The sequence below is a fragment of the Octodon degus genome, unplaced genomic scaffold, assembly GCF_000260255.1.
Source record: "Octodon degus isolate 3935 unplaced genomic scaffold, OctDeg1.0 scaffold00007, whole genome shotgun sequence".
Classification (NCBI taxonomy): domain Eukaryota; kingdom Metazoa; phylum Chordata; class Mammalia; order Rodentia; family Octodontidae; genus Octodon; species Octodon degus.
In genome coordinates, this window is record NW_004524583.1 from 31320117 (window position 1) to 31346384 (window position 26268).

Genomic DNA, 26268 nt, shown 5'->3' on the forward strand with positions numbered 1-26268 from the left:
AAGGCTCGCGGTCTGTCTTTCCTCATGAGACCTGAGCATTGGGAGTCCAAGGCCGGGAGGCTGAAAAGCAGCAACTGGAGCACGGGCACAGGCCCAGGGCAGGCCCCAGCACAGGCCGCAGCCGGAGACGTCTGTCCTCCGCGGGACGAGGCACTGAGAAAAGGCGGCTCAGCCAGGCATGGTGCATGCATCTCTAATCCCAGCATTCTCGGAGACTAAAGCAGGAGGGTCACAAGCCCAAGGCCCCTGCGAAGCTGAGGGGGAACCTATCTGGAAAATTTTTTTTCAGAAAAATATTTACTATTTCAAAGAAAACAACAAAATGAACAACTAAATGGAATAGTGCTGAGGATATATGAAGGCCCTGGGTTCAGTTCCTAGTACAAAAGACAAGAGAGAGAGAGAGAGAGAGAGAGAGAGACAGACAGACAGACAGACAGACAGACAGACAGACAGACAGAGACAGAGAGGGAGACAGAGAGGGAGAGACAGAGAGTGACACAGAGACAGAAAGAGAGAGAGGCAAAGAGACAGAGACAGAGATAGAGACAGACAGACAGACAGACAGACAGACAGACAGACAGACAGACAGAGGCCTTAGAAGCTGAGGGTAACACGGTGGTTACCGGAGACCAGGGAGTGTAGGGGAAAGAAGGAATGGGAGAGCCTGGCTGACAGGCACTGTGTTACAGATGGGAGAAATAAGTTCTTCCATGCCAGATAACAAAACGTACTTAATATGTTTAAAGGGTGTTGAAGAAAGGGCTGCAAATGTTCTCCCCACAGAGAAGCGATAGATGTTTGCGGAGACCCCGACAGCCAACCTGACATAACTATTAAACGCTATACATAGGAATCCAAAGAACACACGGGAACCTGTCAGGACATAACAGCAAAATGACATCATAACAAAAATTACGGGCTAACTTTTTGGCTTGATTGTATCTTTTTGGTTGAATTGTTTTTGGAGTGAGGTTTCGTTTTTGGTTTTGGTGCTGAGGACCGAACCCAGGGCTTCCAGCTTGCTAGGCAAGCATTCCACTGCTGAGCCAAATCCCCAGCCCCTGGGCCAACTTTTTAACATGAATTTTTTAAAAAAGGAAAGACTGAGGATCAACTCTGCCCCTCTGATCTCTAGTACATCCTGATTCCCGTGCAGTTAACTGACTCAATACACAGACACTCCCCCCAAAATTCATTGGCCATTAGTCTCTAACGGCTAGGTTTCTTTCAGGCAGCGGTTCACCTGGGAACCTGTTTAAAATGCAAGCTGCAAGGCCCACTGAGCAGAAGCCCTGTGGGGAGCCCGGCAGCTGTCACAGCGCTCTCTCTGGGTGGTTCCGACGTGCCTTCCAGCCTGAGGGCCACTTGGGGTCACTCAGGTTTCTGTGGTTGTAACAAATATCTGAGATGATCAGCTCAGGAAGAGAAATCGCTATCTGGGCTCACAGTGCACAGGTGTGGCGCCCAGGTCCACCGCCCTGTCCCGCTGGCCTGTGGTGGCCCAGTGTACACTGGCAGAAGGTACAGCACAGAGGACCTGTTCCCCTCACAGCACCCAGAAGAAAGAGACAGGAAGAAGCAGGCTTCCAGGGTCCCCTGCAAAGCACAGCCCTAGTGACCCAACTTCCTCCCCTGAGGCCCCGCCTACCGAGGGTCCCACGGGACCAGTGCACTACTCAGGCTCCTGGAGGACAGTCGGGATCCAAACCCTAACACACGAGCCGTCGCGTCGCCTTGTTCCACACAAGGGTACTGACACTGGGCCTCAGAGGAATTAGTTTATCTCACCTTCAACACAACCCGTGAAGCAGATGCCATTGGTCATTCTGATTTTATGTAAGTGGTACGTGAGGTACAGGAGGCCAAAGCAGCCAGCCTGGGCCAGACACTCATGAGGGGCCCTCTGCCGCAGAACCCAGGCAGCATGGCCCTTGGCCAGCTCACTGGGCGCGGCCCTACCGAGCTCACACAACCATGCACTCAGTGGAGGTCACACCCGAGAGAGCTGCTGGGCCTCAGCCTGCCAGGTCAGAGGTCCCTAGAGTTCGATCTCATGAAAGCTCAGACAGGAATCCATAGATCCAGGTTGGGCCTGGGACTCCATATGCTTACAGGCCCCACAGTAAGGAGGCCACCTGCCCCGCCACAGCTGGACAAACTTTCCACACTGCACCTAGACAAACTTGGACAAGCTGTCCCCTGGACCCCAGGTGACGGTGAGGCTGCTGATCACACTGTAAGAAGCAAACCCGCAGGGCCTTGTGGTAGAGTGTAGATTATTCTCAGATGTAACAGCTGCGCTGTGAGCAGTGTGGCACGGTCCATTTTACACCGTGAAAAGACAGCTCAGCTTCTCCATGGATAACAGAGTGTGTGAGCTGAAGAAAGGACGGAAAAACCAAAGCAGAAGCTGGAGCGCCCCAGGCAGGAGCTGGAAGCTGCCACAAGATAGAGAGGGAGACGACGTGCAGGCTCACTTCAAGGGGTTGCTGGCCGGATTAGTGAAGGTAAACCAAGAGCCAGGGATGAACCCTAAGATTCTTACTTCAGTCCTAAAGCATTACCTTGGGCAGTCGAGGGAAGCAAGTTCAAAAAAGAGAGAAAATCGAGGAAAGATGCAAAGACACAGAACGAGGGAAGAAAAGAGACAAATTGTTGAATAGTGTTGTATGTAATTTTTTTCTAAAACAAAACTTATTTATCAATTTAAGTCTCAGTGGGAAATCCTAATGTGGGAGGTGGCGTTCCTGGAAGCCTCGTGCACATCAAAGTTAGTAAACTGCTTTGAAGGGGAAATGCGCCTGCGATGGACCCAAAGCTGTTCCCACACCCCAAAATGCCATGTGAAAGTCCCAGGCCCCAGGCTGATGTTCCTTGGAGTGGGGCCTGTGGGGGTTAAATAGGTTTGGTAAAGTCACAAGGGTGGGGCCACCACAGTGGATTAGTGTCCTCGTGAGACACAAGTGCTTGGTTTTCTTTTTATCCACATGCACCAAGAAAAGTCCATGTGAGGACACAACAGGAAAACAGCGGTGTGTGTACCAAGGACACCCCAGCAGACACTGCTCTGCTGCCACACGGATCTTGGTCTCCAGCTGTCAGAACTGTAAGAAATACATTTCTGTTTTGTTTGGTTTTTTGGGTTTTTTTTTTTTTTTTTGTGGAACCGGGGATTGAACTCAGGTCCTTGTGCTTGCCAGGGAAGCACTTTTTCCACTGAGCCATCTCCCCGGCCCAAAATCAAGAAGTGACAGCAATTTTTGTGTGTTCCTATATGTGGTGCTGAGGATTGAACCCATGGCCTTGAGCATGCAAGGCAAGCGCTCTACCACTGAGCCACATCCTCAGCCCATTTCTGTTGTTTAAGCTACCCAGCCTAGAATTTTGTCAAGGCGACTCAGGCTATGACGGGACTGGTTAATGTGTTCTTACCTTATGAAAGGCCATTGATGTGACAACGCCTTGCACAATTGGGCACTAGGCATTTTAAGGGCATCAGTAGAACGATGAGAAAGAACCAAGCCTAAGCCTGGGCTTTGTCGCCTGGGACTCCAGTGCGCTGAGACTGCTGACTGGTACGGAGCCCCGGTGCGCCCACATCTCCACTTCCCACCTCACCATGTGACTTGAAACCCGTACTCCACTCTCTTGGAGCCTCAGGGTTCTCGCCTGTCAAATGTGAATCATTTCACAGGCCTCATGGCTTTCTGAATGTCACACGAGACATGAAAAGTGGCTGGCACCAAGAGGTCTTCTGTTGTTTCTCTTCTTCTTCCCCTTCCTAATGCAAAATAATTTTATCTCTCACATTGTGGGGGAGAATGGAAAGCCTAAGGTGAGCTTTCCCCAAAAGGACTTCGTGCACCTCTGCCTCCTGAGGGTGGTACCACCTTCTTTCCAGAACCGTAGTGAGGAAGAGGGAGCAAGGTTGGCGGGCTGAGGAGGGCACCGAGCACATTCAGGAAATGCTAGCGGTTCCTACAGTTACCACTGGCACTCGGGGTATGGAAGTCCTCGACAGAAGCTCCCCGCCGTAGCTAACTGTACAAAAACTACAAGAGAAATCGAAGAGGCTCAGGAAAAGCCAAAAGCCACATGGACACCGAACCCCAGAGAAAAGGTGTTGAAAATCAAGAGGAGCCTCACTGGACCAGATTCCACTCCAAAGCCTTCTCCAGCTGGCTCCACGCATGTGTTTGCATCCCCCAGCCACCCCCAAGTCCCCCAGGTAATAACCACATGCGGTGCATTTTCGGAGCTCCTGTCACACTTATCTCCACAGCTGGATGTGCATAGTACGTGCTCAATAAACACCCAAGGATCAGTGTCCTACATCTAAGATCTGGCGAAGACATGCTGGGACCACGCCAGGCTTTAAACAGCTGTAACTGCGGCCACTGAGTCCTCACAGGCAGCTGGCCTCGCAGTTGCAGTGTCCCCTGGTGTTGCATCAACCACAGCCCTCACCACAGATCGACCGTCTGAGGGCACAGGCAGGCTCTGTCCATCCCTCATGGGACAGAGAGCAGATCCCAGCAGCCGATACACAGGCACCATGCCCACCAGCCCTCCATTGTCCCATTACGTCCCTTCTACAATGCATTTGAGGAGCAGAAAATCATGCTGAGTGGCCCACACTCTACAGCTAGGATTTGGCAGAGCAGCAGGGCCGCAAGCCACGCCCTGGCCTGAACGACTCTTGAGCCGTCCTCTCTTCCCCTGGGGCCAGAGTATGCTTAGTCCATGGGGCTGGAACACTTCTGTGCCTCATGCTCTAAGCTCCGAGGGCCAGAGCAACCCCTCAGGTCCTCTGCTTTGTAATGAAATAACAACTCACCCAAGAACTTCTCTGCTCTTTCCAGATTTGTCCTCAGGAGCTGAGAAACCTCCCGCTTCTCCCAGAAAAAGTCCTGACTCTGACTGTCCCCCTTTCTTCCTGTAACTAGGGCTGAATTCCAGTGTCTGGTTCAGCTAAGTGGTTGGCCTAGTGAGCTTCACGACTTTTCGGGTGTATTTCAGAGTGTTGTAAAATTATAAACACGTTTCAAAGGCAATTTTTCCTCTGTCTCCCAAAGCTGTCTGTGCTACCTGCCCCGCGGCCGTATGTTAAGGACAAGAGATGCCAGAAGACTAGCATCTGTCAGACCCTCCCCGTCAGGGTGCTGATGACATCATACGCCTACGCCGCTCCTTGATGATTTGCACATTATCAGACCAGTGTGCAGATTATCTAATCAGTAGGCGTTATTCTTAATCAATTCAGCTCTCCTCTTTTGATTCCACAAAGCACAACGTGCTCTCCAAAGGCGTACTAGGGCTGAGCCATTCTTTTCCACAAAAGAAACAGAAAGCCTAATTTCATCCCAGGCAGACAGACCTCGAAAGACCAAGTTCAGTCCACAGGCGTGAAAATTAAGCTGGAGGTAAATCTGACAGAATCATATACTGAAAACATTTTCCTCTTAGGATACTCCGATTATGTTACTGAGAGCATGTTATGTTTACTCAAAGAAAAGAGATAGGCCATATAAAAATCAGTATGACTCTGGATTTCACTATAAACCTTTCCCTTCTTGGAATGGCTGCCATGCTCCCATTTCCTGCCAGTAAAGACGCCTCCAGGTGTGGGCCCTGCTTACAGCTGCACCATGTCCTCACCACCCCCGAGAAACACCCAGTGCTGGTCCCCACACACAGGTCCCTGGATCAGGGGATGGTGCAGCCTGAGAATCTGAACTTCTCATGAGTCCCCGGGGGATGCGGGGCCACACTCAGAGCACAACTGCTGTGAGTTACGGAAGGAACACTGTGCCCCTCAGACCTCGGTACCTTCACCCCTGTGCCCCCCTGGAGCCGGGGGGCTGTCTGAGGACGCGGCTGGGTCTTATTCACATCTGTACTTCTGGGTCCTGGAATACAGGCAGTACTCAATGCATGGCTCCCAAGCCCACGGACCAGTGGACAGATGAATGCAGGGATGGACGGCGTTGACTTTCTGACACAACTTTCTCACCCTAGTCCAGAGCTTCATGCATCTCCATCACCGTCCCAAAAAGTATCTTGAAGGCTTTACCTATACTAAATTCCAACTGTGCAGAGAAATGAAAAGGAAATTCAAGAGGATTTCTGACATTGCCCGCCTGTCACTGAGATGTGAATTCTAACCCTGTGTACTGCAGCTGCACTTAGGGGTCCCAACAGAACTGTCGGAGGGCACCTTCCAAGGTTCCAACCCCCAGGCCTTCCCTCCTCTGATGCATGTAGGCATGCGTCTGCTGCGTGCATGTGTTCCACAAATACCCACACACACTTACAGACGGGCTATTTTGGTAGAAAGTAGATGAAGACAGTGAAAGAAATGGAGGGAGAAGAAAGACCTCGACCAGGAGCAGGAAGAGGACGGGCAGCAGCCTAGCGAGGAGGTGAGCGCCACACATTTCCGGGTGCCTGTCCTTGAGGCACAGAGCCCAGCGCACGGAGAACAAACGACACACCTACAGGAGACAGACAGATCCCGGAGCAAATGCGACCCTGGGAGGGAAAGGAAGGCGGGGCGCATCTGCTGGGAGGGCTGGGAAGTCGTAGGAGTGGCAGGAACCGCTGAGCTGGCGGCTTAGACAGCGGGCTGGAGGGAAGGGCCACACTGGCTGCAGCAGGCCCTCTGCCCTTTCCAAAGTAGCAGCAGGCACAGCGATGAGCGATGGCTCTGCGAAAGACACATTTGGAGGGGACGGAGTAGCGGACAGCAGGAAGACCAAAGTCAGAAGGTCTCACCAGGAGTAGGTGCTGTAAGCCCCGTCTGCGGGGTTTATTAATCCACCAGAGCACCTCAATCACCTGCGCCCTGCCAACGGGGGAAAGTCAGCGTTTCCTCTTCACCAGCGCCTAGACTTTCTGGGGGGAGGAGGGGCAAACCATGGATTAGCTCCTGGATTAGCTCTGCTCTGCCCGCCCCCACACCCAAAGCCTTGCTGAGGCAGGAAGGCTAGGCCAACACCTCACAACCCTGCAGAGCCAGCACACTGAGCACACCACACGGCCTGGTGGTGCTGAGGGGTATGACGGGTGGGAGTCCAGCCCAGCCCCAGGCCATGGGGCTGCTGATGACCTGCTGCGAATGCTGGGGCTCACAGGGACATGGGGGTGCTGCTCACAGGGTAAGCAGGGAGGAAACAGACACACATGTACAGCCGAAGGCTGGGCGCACAGGCTTCAAGGGGATGGCCACCTTGGGGTGGGTCCTGAGAATCCAGGGACGGCAGGGAGCTTCTCCAGATTCTGAGAGCCCCCCTCTGCTGCACCCGCCTCTCTAGTGAAGCTGAGATTGGTCACAGAGTCCACAAAGAGGGCACCAAAGAGGAAACATCAAGAAAAACGTGTGAGGGTTCTGGAACTTTCTTCAAATGAGGAGGCTCCAGCTCAGTCCAGTACCTCTTTTCTTTGAAGCCTAAAGACCTTAGGCAGTCGAATGATTCTTTGTGAGGAAACCAGCAGAATGAGACGTGAAAAGAAGGAGACGGGGCGAGAACGCACGCTCACCCACAGGCCCGCAGAGAGGCGGGGACGAGTGTCAGGCAACATTTCTCAGAGAGGTTTCTTCACACAGGAAGAAGAAAGACAAGCGCAGCTTCCTGACCAAGCCATGTTGGGCGGCCTCACGGCCAGGGCATGGGAGGCTGAGGCATCTTCCGATGAAGGCGCAGGAGGGGCTGCTGGTGGTCAGAATGAAACACACCAGAGCCGGTCTCAGAACTCCACAGCCAACTTGGGGACACAGGAAGTGCTGGGAGGTGGCTGCCACGTTCTACTCCCTGTCCTCTGCTGTTGGGAGATGGCTCACACCCATGTACACGTACCCCACTCATTACAATGAGGCTACCGGAAAACTGGGAAGACTGAGACACGGACAAAAGTGAAGGCATTCCAGACCCATTAGAAGGATGGCGAAACTTTTAGAGCTTTCAGTGACACCAACATCCCGTTGAGGCACGCGTGCCACAGGTCCAGCATCCCTGGCCTATGGGCCGAGTGAGGCACCACACGCTGGAACAGATGGCCTGACGTGGAGGAAATATTTGGAGATAAGCTGTCACTGGAAGAGTGAGAAATAATTCCAGGCTAACAAGCACTTGGGAGCAGGCAACAATGACTAGAAATACTTTCTACATGGTGCCTGAAATCAAGGGCAATTTCTCTCAGCTTCCTCCTGGTAGGAAGCAGCAGCTCTTTATGACCTCTTGGCCACTTAGACCAGAGAAAGGAAAAGCAAGTACGAGTTGGCTGAGCCCAGAGCAGAGTCATTTTCCCTTCTGAAAGACTAGGGTGGCCAGAGCAAAGAAACCTCCCGAGAGGGACGACAGAGACCTCAGTGTTGCGGTCTCTCAGCTGCCAGCCAGAACAAAGCCATCAGATACTTCCTTCCCTGCTTTTCAAATTCTGCCCAGATACTAATGGTAAGGTAAGAAAGGAAGGGCCTGTCACACAAAAGACCAGAACCCTGAAAGTGAGACAGAATTGAAGGTGTTATGGACGAATTGTGTGCCCCAACCCCATTCCCACATGGAAGCTTTTTCTAGCTCCTCAGAGTGTAACTGTCTTTGGAAGCTGAGTCTTTAAAAGGGTGAAGGCAAAATGGAACCATTAGGACAGGCCCTAATCCACTGTGACTGGTGACCTTAAAAGAGGAGGAAACTGGGGCCCAAAATAGCCCCCAGGAAAGGCTAGGGAAAGAGGCAGCCGGCCCGCGGAGCAAAGAGCCTTCCGAGGCAGCCAGACCTGCTGACACCTTGGGCTTGGACTTCCAGCCTCAAGAACTGGGAGAAAATAACTTCCTGCTGTTCAAGAGTCCTATTCAGTGCTCTTGTGTCATGGAGAAAGTGAGTTGTGGGTTCAGGAAGGCCAGGCACAGATGCCGACAGCTCTGGGTCATGGGTGTAGTATCTCAAATACTAGGTGAAGGCACTCAATGGACTGAAATCAGCAGCAGTCATATTTAAATGCTGGAATCCGAATATTCTACCCCTTCTAATAGCGGTACATCTTTCACACATTACATCTCCACAACATTTCTTCACCAAGTGGTCTCAGTGTATCCTGACCCTAGCTCTTCAGCATCCACTTTCCTATCCCATTTTCAGGTGTTTGCAGACCCAGAGGCATCAACAGATCCCACAGAGGGAAGTCAGGTAGGAGGCTTCTTTCTGATTCCCTGATTCCCAAAGGAGTCGAAGGCAAAGAAGGAAAGAAAGAGCCAAAGTGGAGACAGTCTTCAGAATCACTCTGGAGCCTCCAAGACAATGGCCTTCCCAAAAGCAAACTCGCTCAGATCCCATTTGCCATTGGCGTGCTCCAGCAAGGAGCACGGAGCTCCAGGAAACATCTCTAAGGCGGGAGAGCCCTGAACCCAAAATCAGGACCCTCTTATAACAAAACCACAGCAGCAGGTCAACAAGTCGTGTCAATTAACAAAATTAGAGTACCTAGAAATCTCTCAGAGACCCAGCAGACACTGACAGTTCCCCAAGGGAACCAGCCTGCCAGCTCAGTCTCCCAGGCGTGTACGGGCATTCAAGAGCCAAGGAGATGCCGCAGTCTAGCATTCTACGGTAGCCCAGCAAGGACACTCCTCCTCTGCTGAACATTTAACCTTCCTTCCTCCCTCTAGGGCTAAACTGGGTGTGTAAAACCTTCTCAGCTCATTCTGACCCAGCAGCTTAGCTGAGCCACCAGGGTGGCAGCTGGCTGAACTAAGGGAGCCAACTCACCACAGGTGTTGAGACCAGCAACCACGGCCACCAGAAGATGCCAGAGGGGCACAAAGCCACATCCCCCCGCCCTGCCCATCCTCACTGCCCAGCAGGAGAGACTCACGTCTGTGGTTCTCGTTTCTGTGGTTAGGTGGGGATCGCGTCTCCTGATCCTGGGCTTCATCCCCTTCCTCGCTGGCCAGGTGGGTGTGGGCATAGTGGTAGCTTAGTCCTGGCCGGTTCTTATAGCGCTTGCCACAGACTAGAGAAGAAAGGGGGGAAGAAGAAATGCCATCGTCAGTAACTTGGGCAGCCACTGTTTGCATTCCCCAGACTGCAATCCCAAGTCATCCCCAGAGCCTGGATTTCCTTAAGACCTCGCTTCCATCCGTAATCCCCACTCCTCCCCTCGTGGCGGAACCAACACTACCCTAACAACGTGGCCCTTGAAGTATTATCGCGAGAGAAAAGCCAGCTGTAAAAGGAAAGTATGGAGGTTAGAGCCCTGTGAGCAAGCCACCATGCCCTGGCTGGATGACCAAGGAAGTCACTGCACCAGGCTATGCCTTCAGCTATTTAAGGCACCAAATGGGAATAAGAACAGGGTTCGAAGGGCTGTTGCGACAGTGAACCCCACAAGGCACTCAGAACAATGTCAGCATGTGGTGATTTATTGTGACTTTAAATCCCAAGAGCACCTGGAATCATGTAGGTCATGATCCCAAGACAAAGATGAGGCAGGAAGGGCACTGTGGTGCCAAGTGCCGTGCCTGGGCACACAGCCTCCTGTGCACACACACTCCTCTACATCACTCCTCCTGCTACCGCTCGCAGCAAGTACGGATATTGTTGAAGCATCGTCCAGTGATTTTGTGCCAGAAAAACATGCTCCACTTCTACCACGAAAACCATGAACCTGGGGCTGGTGAGATGGCTCAGTGGTCTAAAGCACCTACGTAGAACAAGCTTAGCAAAGCACAGGGACCGCGGTTCAATCCCCAGCACCACATGCCAGCCAGCCCCGCCCCCTGGTGGGCTGAGCTGGCCACACACACACACACACACACACACACACACACACACACATAAATAAATAAATAAATAAAATTTAAAAAAAAGAAAATGTTTAAAAAAAAAAAAAAAAGAAAACCATGAACCTGTTATCCTTGAGGGATCGAGAGCTTGTAACCCCAATCCCCAGGCCAGCCTCTGACACCCCACATCTGTAAAGGTGTTCCCATAAGCTGTGTAGCTCCAATGGAACAGCTTGAGACAAAGCAGCAGCCAATAGGAATACAGCTTCTTGGAGAAAGCAGATCCCCAGCCCAATGGCTCAGCCTCTGGACATGGGATTGCAGGTAGGGACACCTTAGGGGCTTCACAGTAACGGTGGTGACTACTGTCTAATCTTGCCATCTCTCTTCCCCGGCAGACCAAGCCAGGCCTGCTGGGAGTTATTTGTTCTGAGGGACTCTCCCTTCGCTAGCACTGGCACTGATGGCTTAGGCCCGTGAGTATAAATACTCCACAGGCAAAAAGAGCAAGATGTCATCATCAGACCTGGATTCAAATCCCTGTTCTGGGCACCCAAGGTCAGAGGCTGTGACCTTGACCATGTACAGAAGAGCTGTCAACCACGCAGGCCCAGTACGGCTCCCATAGGCTTTCTCCTCCTAGTGTTCTCCCAGGTTGCTTTGTTTTGCTTTTTGAGAAATAAGCACTGGCAAACACAGACAGCATCATCTCTTCTTTCCTATATTTATAAACTATTTTATATTAGCTTAATTCATTTCAATCACTAGGGCAATAACAAAATCAAGCAACTGCTACTTTAATAAAGTCGAATTTAGTATTTCATTATTTAGAGTGATGAATGTAGCTAATTATTAGTCTTCATCAAACTTAAGTAATCCCTCTCATTGCTGCTTTAGAGTTTTATTATAAGAGGATTTTATCAGCTGCCCTTTCCACATCTACTGTACATGACTGCATTAGTTTGTTGATACGGTGAAGTATGTTGATTTCCTAATATTTCGTATTATTGAACCATTCTTGCATTCCTCGAATGTGCTCCATCAGAGTCTATTATCCATTTGATATACCACTACATTCAATTTACTAATGTTGCATCTGTACTCAGACTTGACGTGGATCTGTAATTTTGGGAGTATCTTTATCAGGTTTCAATTTTATGGTTGTGTTAACTTCCAAAAATGATTTGGAGAGTTTTGCTGTGTGAAATTGGACAAGACATGTAATTTCTCTGTGCTGGCCCTTTCTCTGCAGAAGAGGATAACAACACTTACCTTGAAGAGTGAACAAGGCACCTGACTGTGCATGCGGCACACAAGGCATGCTCCGTGTGAGCTGCGTGCGTCTGTCAGTGGTGAGTGCGTTCTTCGCTTGTCCACTGCAGGTGCTGGACTCTCAGAGAGGGCACCTTTGAGCCTTGGTCACGGTGTGCAATCTGGTAACTGGACTTTCCTGCTAAGGTGACGTGAGCGTTTGCAGCAAGACCCGCATCATCCATGAAGTTGGTACTGCAGCTATAATGAATCCCCGGCCTTCTGCCCCTCTCTGCCTCTCCCCTCTCTCGCTCTCATAAATATTGCAGAACAAAATAAAGTGGTGCCATGTGTCTTAGTACCATGTGACTCAGGAATTTAGACCTGAAGAGACCCCTGAGGTCCATCCCGGGCCTGCTTGAGGCTTTCTCCATTTAACCTTTAAAATTATTGGAGGTCAAAAAGCAGCAAATAATGGAGTCTGAATGCAAATTCATTTAGTCACCAACCACACTGTTGATAAGGAATAAATGTCCACTCGAAGTGGCAGTGTTGTTAGTGTTTACACAGGGGCCTCGGTTGTCTCCACAGTGCTCCACCAGAAACCCCGCAGCCTTGCATCGGGGTCACTTGTCCTGCCAGGCATTACTCTTTCCCCTAATGGCTGAATTCCAAGATCTTACTGGCCATTTGCTCTAACCATTTACCTAGTCACTAACTCTCTAGGCCCGTTGGGGGGCAACTCCGGGGATGGGCAGCTCGCTACCCTCTGGAGCAGGCACCTCTCCTTTGGGCTCCCTGAATTACAGCTGTGCCTGCGCTGGAGGTCTCCCTTCTGGACAGTTCCATAACGATTCAGTCCTCTCCCTCATCTGTTTCCAAGCACAGTACTACACCGTGTTACTCACTGAGTGGCTGATGAATGACACAGAAACACTGTGGGAAAGCCAGGAAGTGAGGCCGGAGGTAGCTTATGGAATCTGTTCCATCGATCCACATTCATCTCAAGCTAACAGTTCCTAAAACCGACCAACCCGAACCCAAGCGAATGCCCCTTCTGTCTCCTTCCCCAGCACCATACAGAGTAACAATTTCTGAAGCAAGTCCTTTTGCTAGAAGAGATTTTCAAAATGTAGCCCCCAGACCAGCATCATCCATGTCACTGGGTAACTTCCTTCATATGGCAGCAAATTCCTAGGCCTCGCCTCACACTAGCTCAGAAACTCTGGGGGTGGCACCCAGCCGCTGCATTTTTGCAGATCGGGTGGCCCAGGTGATTCTGAGGCAGGCTGAAGTTTGAGAGCCACCATGCTGGAAGACAGTCTCTGTGAGCCTGACTCCACCCACCCCGTAGCCACTTGCCCTCCTTCCTAGTGGATGGGCACAGCAGGTACAGGCAGTGGAGGTCACTTTGTGATGTGTGATTTGTCATTAGAAAGCCAGGCCCAGACCACACAGGGAGGTCCTGGGAGCCTGTCTCCTCCATGAAGCTTCCTCTTTCGCTACCTGTTTGTACCATGTTGTTTCTTTATCCAATGATCTGCAACTCAAAACACTTATTAGACCTCTAGTATGTGCTCATGCATATGGCCCCGAAGGACAGAGGTACAAGACGCTGTGCTCCAGACGCTCACAGTCCAGCGAGGCCTTGCTCCTGCACATGAAGGGAGCCTGGAGATAGATGGATGCTGGAGCAGACGCAGCAGAGAGGCCCACACAGAAGGGGCCGGCAGCCCCACAGGAAGGAGTCCTTGTGCTGTGTGTGGGAGACAGGCACCCTGTCATCGTGGACAGAGGGGGCAAGGACATCCGGGCACCAGAGCACACCTGCCCAGCATGGCACAGGGACAGGGAGGAGCTCACCAAAACCAGAGCAGAGCAGGGGTGAGGTCAGTGGAAGGGCCTAATGGAAGATGGCTGGGCGAGACTTGGTCCTGGAGATGAGGAGGCTGAGGAGGATTCGACTCAGAGGAGCGACTTAACCAGACTAGCACGTGAGAAGACTGCTGGGCAGAAGACTTACAAGCAAAACAATGAAGAACTGAAACAATGATGGAGAAGACAAGGGGAAAGGAATTAAAGAGAAAGAAGTGGGTGGAAGGCATGTACAAGCAAGCTAGGAGGAGCCCAGAAAGCCTGCCGGCGCTCCCCAGGCCATGCACGATCACCTCAAGGGCATGAACCTCACACCACCCAGCGCACCTCATCACATCACCTCGCCATACCCCACCTCCCTCAGGCCTCCTGCCTGCTTTCTCTTTTAGCTCTCAGTTTTCCCCCCACCTGGGAGCCTCTGAGCCTCGGCACAAGCTCTCTGCCTGACAAATGTCTAGTCATCTTTCAGATCTTAGATCTAAAATCCTTCCCCAGGCCTTCCAATCAAAATCAGGACCCTCGGCTTCTACCTCACTAGGACTAGCCGCGCAGCAGGACGCGCCTCCCCTACTGGCAGCCTGCGTGGCAGGTCCTGGGTGTTTCCCAATGACCAGCATGAGGCCTGACTCGCCACAGGCTTTTGATGTCTGCTAAAGGAAGCAAAAATGGCACCTCAATTCCTGACTTGGGAAACTGGAGAGAGGGACATGGGAGAAAATATCTGTTGAAGAAAGGAAGAGAATGAGATCTGTCCAGGGCTCACTGTCTTCCCAGAGTTTGGAAAAGAAGTGTGGATTTGGGAGCTGGTGGGGCAGCCATGTAGACCATGGGTGTGGGGAGGTCCCAAGACAAGCTGTAGAGTGAAAAGAGGAGTATGGGCCTGGGACAGAACTCAGGCAATGCCAGCACCCTAAGGGACACGTGGAGAAAGACATGGATTTCCTTTTTCAGTTTTTAAGGAAGACTCACAGGAAAATGAGCAACACAAGCCAAAGGAGTGGAGCTCTTAACAGCAGCAGCAGCCACAACAACCCTCCCAGCATGGCTCCTACGCACAGCTCCTGGGGCTGCTCATAGGCCAGTACCGCAGCCTGCACCCCCACCCCAACTCCTTTCTTGTAGTTCCAGACTTTGAACCCAGGATGGAGCATGTGCTGCTGGGCAAGTGTTCTTCGCTTAGTTATGCCCCCGGCCCTCTTGTCTTATTCTGAGACAAAGTCTTGCTGTGTTGCTCAGGCTGATCCTCCTTTCTTGCTGGGCAGAATGGTGGCTAGCAGCAGCACACTGGGCTCCCGCTGTACAGGTGAGTAGACTGGAGCGTGGGGCAGAGCCCTGACAGTGCCAGCAGCCTAGAAGGGATGGGTGTGGGGGGCTGCGGGAAGACCACTGAACGTAGCAACCAAGCAGTCATCTTAGCAAGAAGAGACTCCAAATCCGCATGCAGGACCAGACAGGACTGCAGCGGGAAGGAGGCCCTGGATGGCAGGAAGCAGTGGGAGGCCTCGAGATCTGCCTTCCGGTGGGGCATAAAGGAAGCCAGTGAGTGCGGCAGCCCCCCGGCTTGAGGGAGGCTGGAGTGGGCCTGTGGGCAGGGCTACAGGCAGAAGGGAAGGCAGCAGGAACGGGGCAGTGTGCAAGCCGTTAGAGACAAGCCACCAGAGCAGAGACCACCCGAAACAAAGCTTCCACTCCCAGGATGGAGTCTTCTGAAAGAATGACCTCATTACAGAGGTAAGGGACAGTGTCCAGAGTTCCAAGATGTAGTTGGGTGAACTGCATCAGGATCAGCCTGCCACGTTTCATTGGACAGAAATGCTTTAGAAATCCTGCTTGGAAAGCTGGGAAAACTATCTTCTGTCACTCCAAACACCCCAGGCCATCTTCCGAGGCATTCAGACACATGGCCTGCTCACAAGGTCTCACACGTGGCAGGATGCTCAGGGACAGCCGTCTCACAACGAGTACACGGCACTGATGGAGGGCCCCTCGCTTCCACTTTGCACCGGAACCCGCAAATCATGCAGCTGGGCCTGAAGACCTGGTGGGCTGGGTGTGGAGAGCTGAGACTAAGTCACTCCAACTGATAGAGGGAGACGCATCCAGGTGAGCCCGCATTCCTGGCAGCCTCAGGTCAGGGATGCAATTCCCTTTGAGACACCCTTAGAAGCCTAGCTAGAGAGCTTAGCAGTCACTACTCAGGGGCCACCGACTGCCCCAGCCCTGTATCCAGTCAGCCCAGCCCTTGGAAAAGACCTGCATGGACACACAGGTGGGTTCCATCTAAACTGCCTGAGTTTGGGCCGGGGAGATGGCATAGTAGAATAAGCACTTCCCAAGGGCCTGAGTTCAATCCCAGGTTCTGCACAAAAAAAAAAAAAAAAAAAAAAAAAAAAAAAAAAGAATAGGGGCTGGAGAGATGGCTCAGTGGTCTAAAGCACCTACTTGAAACAAGCTTGGCAAAGCACAGGGACCGCGGTTCAATCCCCAGTACCACATGCCAGCCAGCCCCGCCCCCTGGTGGGCTGAGCTGGCCACACACACAATAAATAAATGTAATAAATAAATAATTAAAAAAAAAAGAAAAGAATAAAAGGTCCCTAAAGTGCTTGAGTTCAGGCTGTGGCTGTGCTGCGGCTGTGGGGGTGGTCTTGGGCAAGCTGCTGCGCCTCTGTGTGCCTCGCCAACCTCTGGAAGCCTGGGCTCACCACACCAGCCCACCTATCTCACCATACTTAAGACAGGGCCCGGCTCAGGGGAAGAGTTAGTCATCACCTGCTGTCAACATCACCATGCCCACAAAGAGGCTCAGCAGAGAGAATAAACCCCAAAGGGAGGAGGGGACCTGGTCCTGTTCCTCCTAAGTCTAGGGCAGTGACAGTGCAGGGGAAAGAAGATGGGGGAAATATATTCCGAAAATAAAGTACTGGAGCCATCTGCTCTCCTTTATCATGTCAGCAATCTCACTCTGGAAATATCTGTCGTGTGGAATCAGACTGAGCCCCAGGACTGCTGAAGCATGCAGGGCGGCCGGGTCCCATCTTCCCGCTGCTTCCCCAGGGTGCACTGCTTTGCGTCACTGTACCTCGGAGGCCCTGGCCCCAGGGACCAGTCAGCCCTGCCTCCACACAGCCTAAGGTCCTTCCTTTCACCTTGGCAAGCAAGCACCTGGATTTTGTGTTCCTGGCACGGTGCAGGCGGAGAGCAACGGCTGTGACAATAAAGGAGGCCCAGCTTGCCTCCCTCTCTCCTTCCCCCTGGGGCGGATCCATCTGTCAAGCTGCAGAAATAGCGGTTGCCCACATCCCAGTGCAGAGCTGGATTCTCTGCAGGACCTCCTGGTTGGAGTCACTAATGCCCTCGGGTGTTGCCCCCAGAATATTTACCCATGCACAACCCCTGGCCCCCTTCATCCCGCCCCAGTCCCAGTCTGGGGTGCGGAGGGTGGGGCGGGGGAGGGGGGCCTCGGGCAGTTTGTGTGAACAAAGCCGGCTGCCGCAGATAGCAGACTCCTTCCTGCCGAGGAAAGCGGCCGCCTTCCCCACTGGTAACTTAATGACTCTGGCCCATTTTCATCAGCCCAACTCGGAGCACGCAGTGGGTATCTGAGCCAGTGGCTTCCCAGACGGAAAGCAGCAGCGGAGAGCAATTTCGGGATGAGCATCCAAGACAAAGCACAGGCCCTGAGCGACACGGGAGGCAACACTGGCTGTGGTTCCCTCCCAGCTCTGTCCCATGGCACCAGGGGCCACAGGCCCCCTCTCCCCACAGGCCAACTCCCACACGGGGATGCCAAAAAGCCGCTTCAGTCCTCTGTAGGCTCTGCACCCACGGAAGAGCCGGGAGCTACGTGCCAGCAGCCCCTGAGGCTCAGGTCCTGTTTCACAGAGGAGGAAACTGAGTCCCAGGGAGCTTAAACAATTCCCCAGATGACAGAGTCAGGAGTGGAACCCTGACACACACGCTGATGACATGCCACATAGCCTCTGCCTGTCCAGCCCCCGGGGTCTGGGGCTGACCCTAGTCCTCCACTTCTGGTGGCACTTGGCCATGAGGAGCCTGTGGCCAGCGGAGACAGGAGCCATCCTGCCCAGCTCTGCCCCACCCTACCTGGCTCTGCCCTGCAGGGGCTGGTGCTGCCACAGCTGCCCCTACTCCAAGACTCTGGGGACCTGTGTCCCCCTTCCTGCAGGCTGAGGAGGGCCAGGGCTTCCTCCCCTCCCCATCACTGCCTCTGCCTGTGTCTCCATAATCATTCTGTCATCAGATTACATTCCGTTCAGCCCCTCTGAGCAGAACCCAATATCCTACAGGCCCCACAAACACCACTTTGTCAAGAGAATCACCCGCCACCAGACTGGCTCACATGAGCCTGGGGCTCCCCACACCCTCCTGTCATCCCTCCTCTCTGCAGTGCTACCTGGGAGTGGCAGGGATACCTACAAGCGGTTCCTTCAGTAGGGAGCAGCTGACTCTCAGGTACAAACTCACATGGGGACAAAACCCAGGAGAGACTGCAACTGCTACTGGCTCAGACTTGCGCGCTCCACATGGGGTTGTTAATGCCTATGACCACTTTCAAGTAGGTGCTTTAGACCACTGAGCCATCTCTCCAGCCCCCTATGACCACTTTCAATGGCTGGGCTCTTCTCTAGAGCTAGTGACGGCTCCACAGAGCTGAAGTGAAAGAAAGCCATAGCTGTAAAATTGGCCTCGGCCCTGCAGTGTCTAGACCTGCTCCTGGTTAAATGACAAATGCCAGTCTTGGGCAAGTCCAGGGGTCCTGCCCCCATTTGGCTTTCCCTCCCTTTCCCTCAAAGCCTGGGTGACAGTCAAGTAGGTGGCCTTCTAGAGACCCAGGGCTGCACCCGCGGACAAATCCCTTCCAGCCTTGGTTTCCTCGTCTGTGAAACGTAGCAGGTGACTCTGTGCCCTCCATTCCAGTAACTCAGAGTCATTTTCTCTGGTCCTTGGAGGACTGTGTGCCTTCTGAAACTGCCACTCCTTCAACTGGGATTGGCGAAGATGTGGTCACCCAAGGTGGACCCAAAGATCTGCCCAAGGAGGGGCTGCCAAGCCCACCTGCCCGCTCACCCCGCTCAGCCTGCAGCTGCCTTCCTGTGGCGTCATTTCTCCTTTAAGGTCACTCCTGATGCTTATTTTAAACTGAACCTTCTGGACAGACTCACAGGAGGCTAGAGCAGGGAGTGTCGTGTGACATCCTGAAGTTTCATAGCCACATTCCGGGAGGCCTGACATTGACCCTTGCACTAGAAGTGATACAAAACCTAAGACCTTCCCAAGTCCCCGTAGCCAGTAAGGCCCCATGAAAGGAGGACGTTTGGCTTATTTTAGAAATTTATTTTACCGGAATGTGACTTCCAATTAAAAATGGGAATAAAGATATGCAAGAAGCCCTTCCTTCCAAAACACTATATAATCTGATTCTGTGTTCTCGGTAGAGATGCAGGAACCCCCAGAACCTAAGCATCAAGCACATTGGTGGGGTGATTTTCTTTCTTGCTGTGAGTAAACAAATTCTCACCAGCTCTGGTGGGGACAGCCTTCCTGGGTCACCTGATTTATTTGCTATGTGACCTTGGACAAGAGACTCAGTCACCCCAAGCCTGCTTCCCTGTCTGGGAGGTGGAGACAGTAACTGTTCCTACACAACATGAGGACCTCCGTGAAGACCCCGGCACACCGTGCACGTTCGGTGAACACTGGCTACTCTGGCTAGCTATTTAACTTCATCAAACTGGCTCCCTAGAACCTCACAACTCCAAGCGCTGGTGCACAGAACACAACCGGAGATGGAGGTCTGATTTGGAATGAAGGTAAAAATATTTACTGAGTTTGGCTGGACACAACTATAACTTCGCTCTGAGAGGCTGAAGCAGGAGGGTGGTAAGTTAGAGCCCAGCCTGGATGATGTGGCAATACCCTGTTGCAAAATTGGGGAAAAAAAAAATAGCAAGGGATGGGGTGTAACTCAATGTGAAGGCCCTAGGTTAATATTTAGTACTGGGAAAAAAAATAATCGTAACTGAGAATATCTAGGCACCAGGCACTGAAACTGTTCCATACACCGTCTCTTCGCTACAACGTTCATGTCCTTGTCCTCACTTGACAAGGAAACCAAGGCCCGAGAGGTTTGGCGATGTGCCCAAGTCACGGCAAAGCCTCGAACCCTGGGCTCCTAAGGCCAGGGCCACCCTCTCCCAACAAGCACCCCTTGCACAGCATCATCCTCAACGATTCTGAGGAGCCTTCCACTAGGGTGTGATTAGCTAACTATAGTCTTTCCTAACTTGCGATTTTTAAAAAAAGCTTGAAAAATAAACACAACTGCCAACACTTATGGGAAAGAAAACAGAAAAGCGTCAAGCACCAGAGCCACTGGACCATGGCATGTGGCAGCCCTCACCCCGGGCGTCCTGTGGATTCCTCTCAGTGGAGACCGCCACACACCTGCCCCGCCTGGGTGACCACTGACACCGCGCTGTCTCACACACAAGGCGGGCTTTACCTGTGAGGCCATCCGGTGACTCCTCGGCCCTCACCTGAGGGAGCCCCTACCACCCGCATCCTCAGGATCCTCGGTTCTTTCCACAAAATGAATGTCCCTTAGCATCTGTTAGTCTGGCCCGCCTGGATGTCCCGCCATTTTCACAAACCCTCATGTCAAGATTGTAGCACTCCACCAATATTACCTCCTCTGTTCTCCCTTTTTCTTTCCTCTTCATTCCTTGCTTCATTCTTTCTTTCTTGTCCGGGGGGTTAACGCTTCAGCAGCATATATACTAAAGTCAAAACTAGGGCCTTCACAGTGAATCCTGTCCCCAGCCCTTTCTATTTCTCACTAAGTCACCAAGCTGCACAGGCTGGGCTTAGGCCTTTGATCCTCTTGCCTCAGCCTCCCAGAGGGCTGGCGTTGCAGGCGTGCACCACACGCAGCTACTTCCCCTTTAGAATATTCCGAGGAAGGCTCTCTGTGTCTGCACTATGAGCCATGGCCGCCACCGCCTCCGGCGCCCACACCCAGCCTGTGTCCTAGCACGTACCATGGGATTTTCTTTCTCACAGCCTTCCTTGTTCAGCTGTCCATTTGTTCCTGCCGTCACCACCATCCAGACTTCCATCCTAGAGCTGACTGGAAAAGGTTCTTCCCACTCCCTAGGTTCTAGGCTGTCTTCCCTGAACACCTAATCCCTCGAATGACTGTCTGGGCATGACTCCAGGACCGACATGCGTCACCTCTGACTGACTCGGCCTGGTGTCTCCTTAGTCGAGCCGCCCCAACTCACTGCTTTGGCCAAGGCATCCATCTTTAGTCCTGGCACGAACAGCCCATGTTCCCTTCTCCTGTTGTTCATCCACACATCAAGAGACTGCAGGGCGGGCTGGGCTGGGGTATCAGTGGCCAGTGACACGGTCCCTATTAAGAGGTACTCTGGGCAGCTCGAGAAAATGAGAAGACAAATTGCTATGGTGCCATGTGAAAGGGGCCTGGTGGAAAAGTGCACATGGTGCCCACAGGTCCCAGCGAACATGAGTAGCTGGTATATGTTGGCAGTGGGGAAAAGACGGACAGCTGGGACCGATTTCTACTCCCCCACTCACTGTGTGACCCCAAGAAAGTTAATTAATTCCTCTTCTCCCCAGCCTCCCTCTCTGCAAGATGGAGATGACCACATCTGCAAGCCTGGAGGAGCTAACACAAATGAAGCCCATAGAACACCCCGGGACTGCAGCATAAGTCAGCAAACGTCAGCCACAGCCACCATTCCCTCATCTCCCACCCCTGCAGGCATCCCCGCAGCCTGGCAATCAGCTCTACCTGCGGTCGGAGGGGGATCTTCTTGGCCCCCAGGGAGCACCCTTGAGCACAGGGCCCCGTACCACTCCTGCCCAGATCCCATGGCATTCACTGCCTGCTCAATTAAATACCACCTGGCCAGGTGTCAACCCAGCTCCGGAGTGACAGAAGACTGAGCCATCCAAACATATTGGAAAAGAGGCACTCAGCAAAAGATGAAAGTAGGAGAAGTGGCATAAGGCCCCCAGCCAGCAGCCATCCCCACTGCATAGCCACGGAAGCTGACACCCAGTGGCAAAGGCTGTTCTGGAAATCCCAGGCAGAAGTGCAGAGCCATAGCAGGCCCGGAGCCGTCCTCCACCCCTGTGTGCCTTCCTCTTGCCCACACCTACCCCTCCTCCCAGCGCTTGCACCAGCCCCTTCGACCTCACCATTCTGCTTCTTGGAAATAGCGTGGCACTGTGCAAAGACATGGCTCCGGTATTGTCAGAAGGAAGCCAACTCTTCAAGTAAGATGAGCAAAATTTAAATTCCCTGAACATTTAACAAGTAGAGAACCAATTGCACAAACTGGGACAGGGCCATAAACTGTGGCATGTCCACCCTGTGGAATACGTCCAGGCCCTAAAAGTGATGTCACCAAGACGCATGTGTTGATAGGGAAAGATATTTCTCATGTATAACAGAATATACTGGAAGAGGGAGGAGGAAGAGAAGGAAGGAAGACTAGAAGAGTGTACAACAGCCATGACACAAGTTCTATGGGAGGAGCAAGATCATGGGTGAGTTTCTGAGTCCCTTTTTGCCTATCTGTAGCTTCTGCTCTTTGTGTATGAACAAATACTATTTCCACAGGGAAAAGAGCTGAGGGCCTCCTAGGGGTGTAGCTCTGCAACCCCTGGCTGATTCTCTAGTGCCACAAAAAATAAAAATTTTAGAACTATAAAGCACCTCCACACATGTTCCAAGCCACACTCTTCTGGGTCATCCACACCTTCATAGGAGTTCTTTGTCAGAAGATGTGCGTCAAGTAACAGCAAGCAGGAGCAAGGTCCCAACAGGATGAGGAGACAGTAAACTTGGAGAGGCACACCCGGAGAGGCTGCCCGCAGCAGTGTCTTGCAGGGGAGTGGGCCGGCCGAGGGCCCTAGAGGGCAGGGCTGACGGGCAGGGAAGAAGAGGGACGGAGGCTGCGGGCAGGCTGACGGCAGCGAGGAAAGGCCACATCTTCTCCGGCCCTGCTCGGGCCTGCTGCGCAGGGACACCTACCCATCCCAATAGCCCAAGCTTCAAGGTGACAAGCGCACTCTGTCTTCAGGGATCAAGCCCGTGCCACAGGCCTCACGCCACAAATCAAGTTTCAGGGGCTTGGCGCCTCCCCCACCCTCGCCCTCTTCACCTCACCCCAACCGCGGCCCTGCAGGATAACACGGCAGAGACAGCTGAGTGATGAGCCTGCTCCCCTCTGGTGACAAGGACAGCGAGCTTGAAGGCCGCATTATTAGCTTTTCCTCGGCAGTCTGACACTCAAGGCACATGAGCCTCAGAGACTGGGGGCCTCAGCGCCCTCCAGAAAACATTTTTAATAAGACTGAAATTGTCCTCTGGTCCTCTCTACTGCGCTCATGTGTGGGTGAACTAGAGCGCTTCGCACAGGGTGGAGGTCGAGCAGGTTCCGGGGCCGCCAGGGCTCCGGTGGGCTCAGCCCTCCCACCAATGCACCCACCCCATAGCTCCTCGGGCCCCCGGCCCACGTCCCGTGGCAGCCACAGCCTCTTGCTAACTCTGCTCCTTGGACCGTCCCGTCTGCCAGGCAGGCTGCTGCTGCCTGGGAGGAAGGCGACCGCAGTGCAAATCAGGGAGGCCCCCGAGCCCCAAGAAACACTGCCACACCCTACGCTGGCACTGTCCCCAAGAGGTAGCTGTGGCCCCACTGGGTTTCTAAAGGAAAACAACTGTGGCATGGTCATGTTCTCAGTCACAGGCCGTGAATCAAAAATACACTTCTGTGGCGTGGGTGTGACAGGGAGCAGAGGCAGCGCTAGCCCTGAGGTGGGGACCCGCCTCCTGATGCGTGAATACCGGACATGACACAGAGGTGAGTCGGGTCCCAGGAGGGCCTGTCATGTCTGTTTGGCTTTTGCCACTAATTCACCCTGATGCCCTAGTTAGGGAAGGGATGGGTGATTCTAATAGACTTAAATTTTTTGCTGTTGTTGTTATTGGTACAGGGTCTCGATATGCAGTTCAGACTTGTAGTGATCCTCCCGGCTCAGCCTCCCCAGAGCTGGGATTACAGGCACATGCCACCACACCCAATTTCGGTGGCCAGCTCAGTGGGCACATGTGGTACTGGAGATCAAACTCAGGACCTTGCACTTGCCAGGCAGGTGCTGAGACCACTGAGCTATCTATCTCCCCAGCCCAATAGACTAAGAGGCTCAAAATTTAAAATTCGTTCTAGTCCACTTGTGTGATAATTACCACCTGCTCAAGCTCCCCAAACTGACACTTAGAAGGTATGTCACCAGTGGACAGGGCTTCCCCTAATAAATAAGGTGTTTGTGCTCACTAATTAATTTTTAAAACATGTTTCGCTCAGCCCTTAGGAGAACTCCAGGATAGGAGGGCACACTGAACCAGTGGTTTGTCTGCGACATGATCTAGGGTGTGTGGGCTCCAGAGCTGTGGAAACTGGGATTGACATCCCAGAGTTAGCGGTAACCAGCCGTGTGACTGCAGACTAGTGCCCTCGGCTCTGAGTCCTCGGCTCCACAGTGAAATGAAGTTCACTGTCCCCCATGTACAAGATTAGTGTGGATGTTTACAGGAACAATCTAGGCAGAATGCTAAGCAAAGCCCTCTGCACAGAGTATGCGCCCATTGATAGAAGTTGTTGCTATTGTTCAGAAAATAACTAGAGGGTGAAAACAGCTCCCACTGTATCCAGCAGAGGCGTAGACGCTTCTGTGCTCCTCCCTGAGTTCCAGGGCATGAAGACACAGTGTTCTCCCTGAGGAGCACCCCAAGACCACCATAGTCTTCCATCATGTTCCTTGAGGGACGAAGATGGAAAGTGGGCCTCTCAGAGGAGTTGGCCTGGAGCTGCCCACAGAGCTGCAACTCGGGGCTGCAGAGGTAGAAAGAGGAGAGGCAAGCTCTGCCAGGGTGTCTGCAGCCTCCCCAAGCCCAGAGGCTCGGGTTCCTTCCACAGGCCTGTCCCTACTCATCATCCCAGCTGGGAAATAGGTTAACAATGCTCCCAGGATGTCAAGCTGCTGAATAAATTCAAATCAAGCACAGGATTGCTGACTTTCATATTAGAAGGCCAAGTTCTACAGTTGTTCAAAGAACGAGTGAAGAAGGACCCCAAAGAGCCCAACTGAAGCCATGATGCAAGCCAGAAACAAAAGCTGCCACAAGCATCAAGAACTCCCAGGCAAAAAGCAGAAGATGACAAAGGGGCTGGCCAGGGACTGGCCAAGCGCTGTCATGTCCTCAAACGCCAGGACAGGTAAGGATTCTCCACGGGGCACTCAGAGATGCAGGCCCCCTGGCTGTCCTCCTGGGATCTGGATGCCAGGCCGAGGACTCCGCACTAGCCCAGTGCCTGGGTTATCCCTGGGCAAGCGATCCAGGTCCACAGTTTGACGACACCAGCAGCCCTTCCCCCAAACTCCTGTTCAGTAGCTTTGTCTTGTGAGTAATGAACACTGTTTCCTGAGGTAAGAGACTGTGAGAAAGAAGCAGAACTTCAATTCTTTAGCTTGGAAATTTGCAAGGTAATTAATAAGAGATTGGTCACTTGCTGGAAAAGTGTTCACGCACACACTACAGAATAAGTAAAAAAAATTGCATTCAGATGATTTAACATTTCTGAGATGGAATAAATTCAATGGCTGAGTGAAAGGCAAGAAGCAAACTATCACCCGGGGTTAGCAGCTACCACCCATGGTGAAAGAAAGCTTGGGCCACTGACACAACCGGAAGGCACACCCAAGAACTCATTCCAGAAAGAGTTAAAGACAGTCCCATCTGAACAATGGCTCCTCCTAACTCCACACCAACCCAGAGAAAGGCGCTGGCGTCCAAGGTGACCTAATATTTTCATAAATAACTCTAAAGAGGGAGTGGGAATTATGCCAACCAAACCACAGATGACACAAAAATGGCAGGGACAGCAAATCTGTGGAGAATGGCATTTAACTACTGGGCAATGTCTTTAAATTGGCCTTTATTGAATCTTGTATATTGAAGTAACACTTTATTGTATCTATTTATCGAGACCTAGTAGGGCCAAAGGCAGAGTGATTTGGAGGAAGAGGGACAACTGAAAGCGTGCAGAAGTGGGAAAGCAAGCCCCTGGGGCACCTGGGGCACCTGGGGCACCTGGCACTGGTGCGGGTGGGGCGCAGTGCACTGCGCTGAGCTGGGGCGTGACCTGCGCTGGAAAGCGTTTGCTGCTCCGGGCCGCAGGCCTTGATGCTGCTTCAACGGGAGGGCTCTGCCTAACCCAGACCCTAAAGGGAACTCAGAGATTATG

The 26268-nt window shown here is 52.6% G+C and overlaps 1 protein-coding gene across 5 annotated transcripts in view; it reads right to left on the reverse strand.

The window, feature by feature from the left end:
- Dpf3 (double PHD fingers 3) overlaps positions 1 to 26268 on the reverse strand; it is a 268746-nt gene that overhangs the window by 75883 nt on the left and 166595 nt on the right. For all 5 annotated transcript variants that reach the window (XM_004624841.2, XM_023703322.1, XM_023703317.1 and 2 more), the window contains exon 7: positions 9874 to 10011. In XM_004624841.2, coding sequence (XP_004624898.1) covers positions 9874 to 10011 — 138 coding nt within the window. The remainder of the gene's footprint in view (positions 1 to 9873; positions 10012 to 26268) is intronic.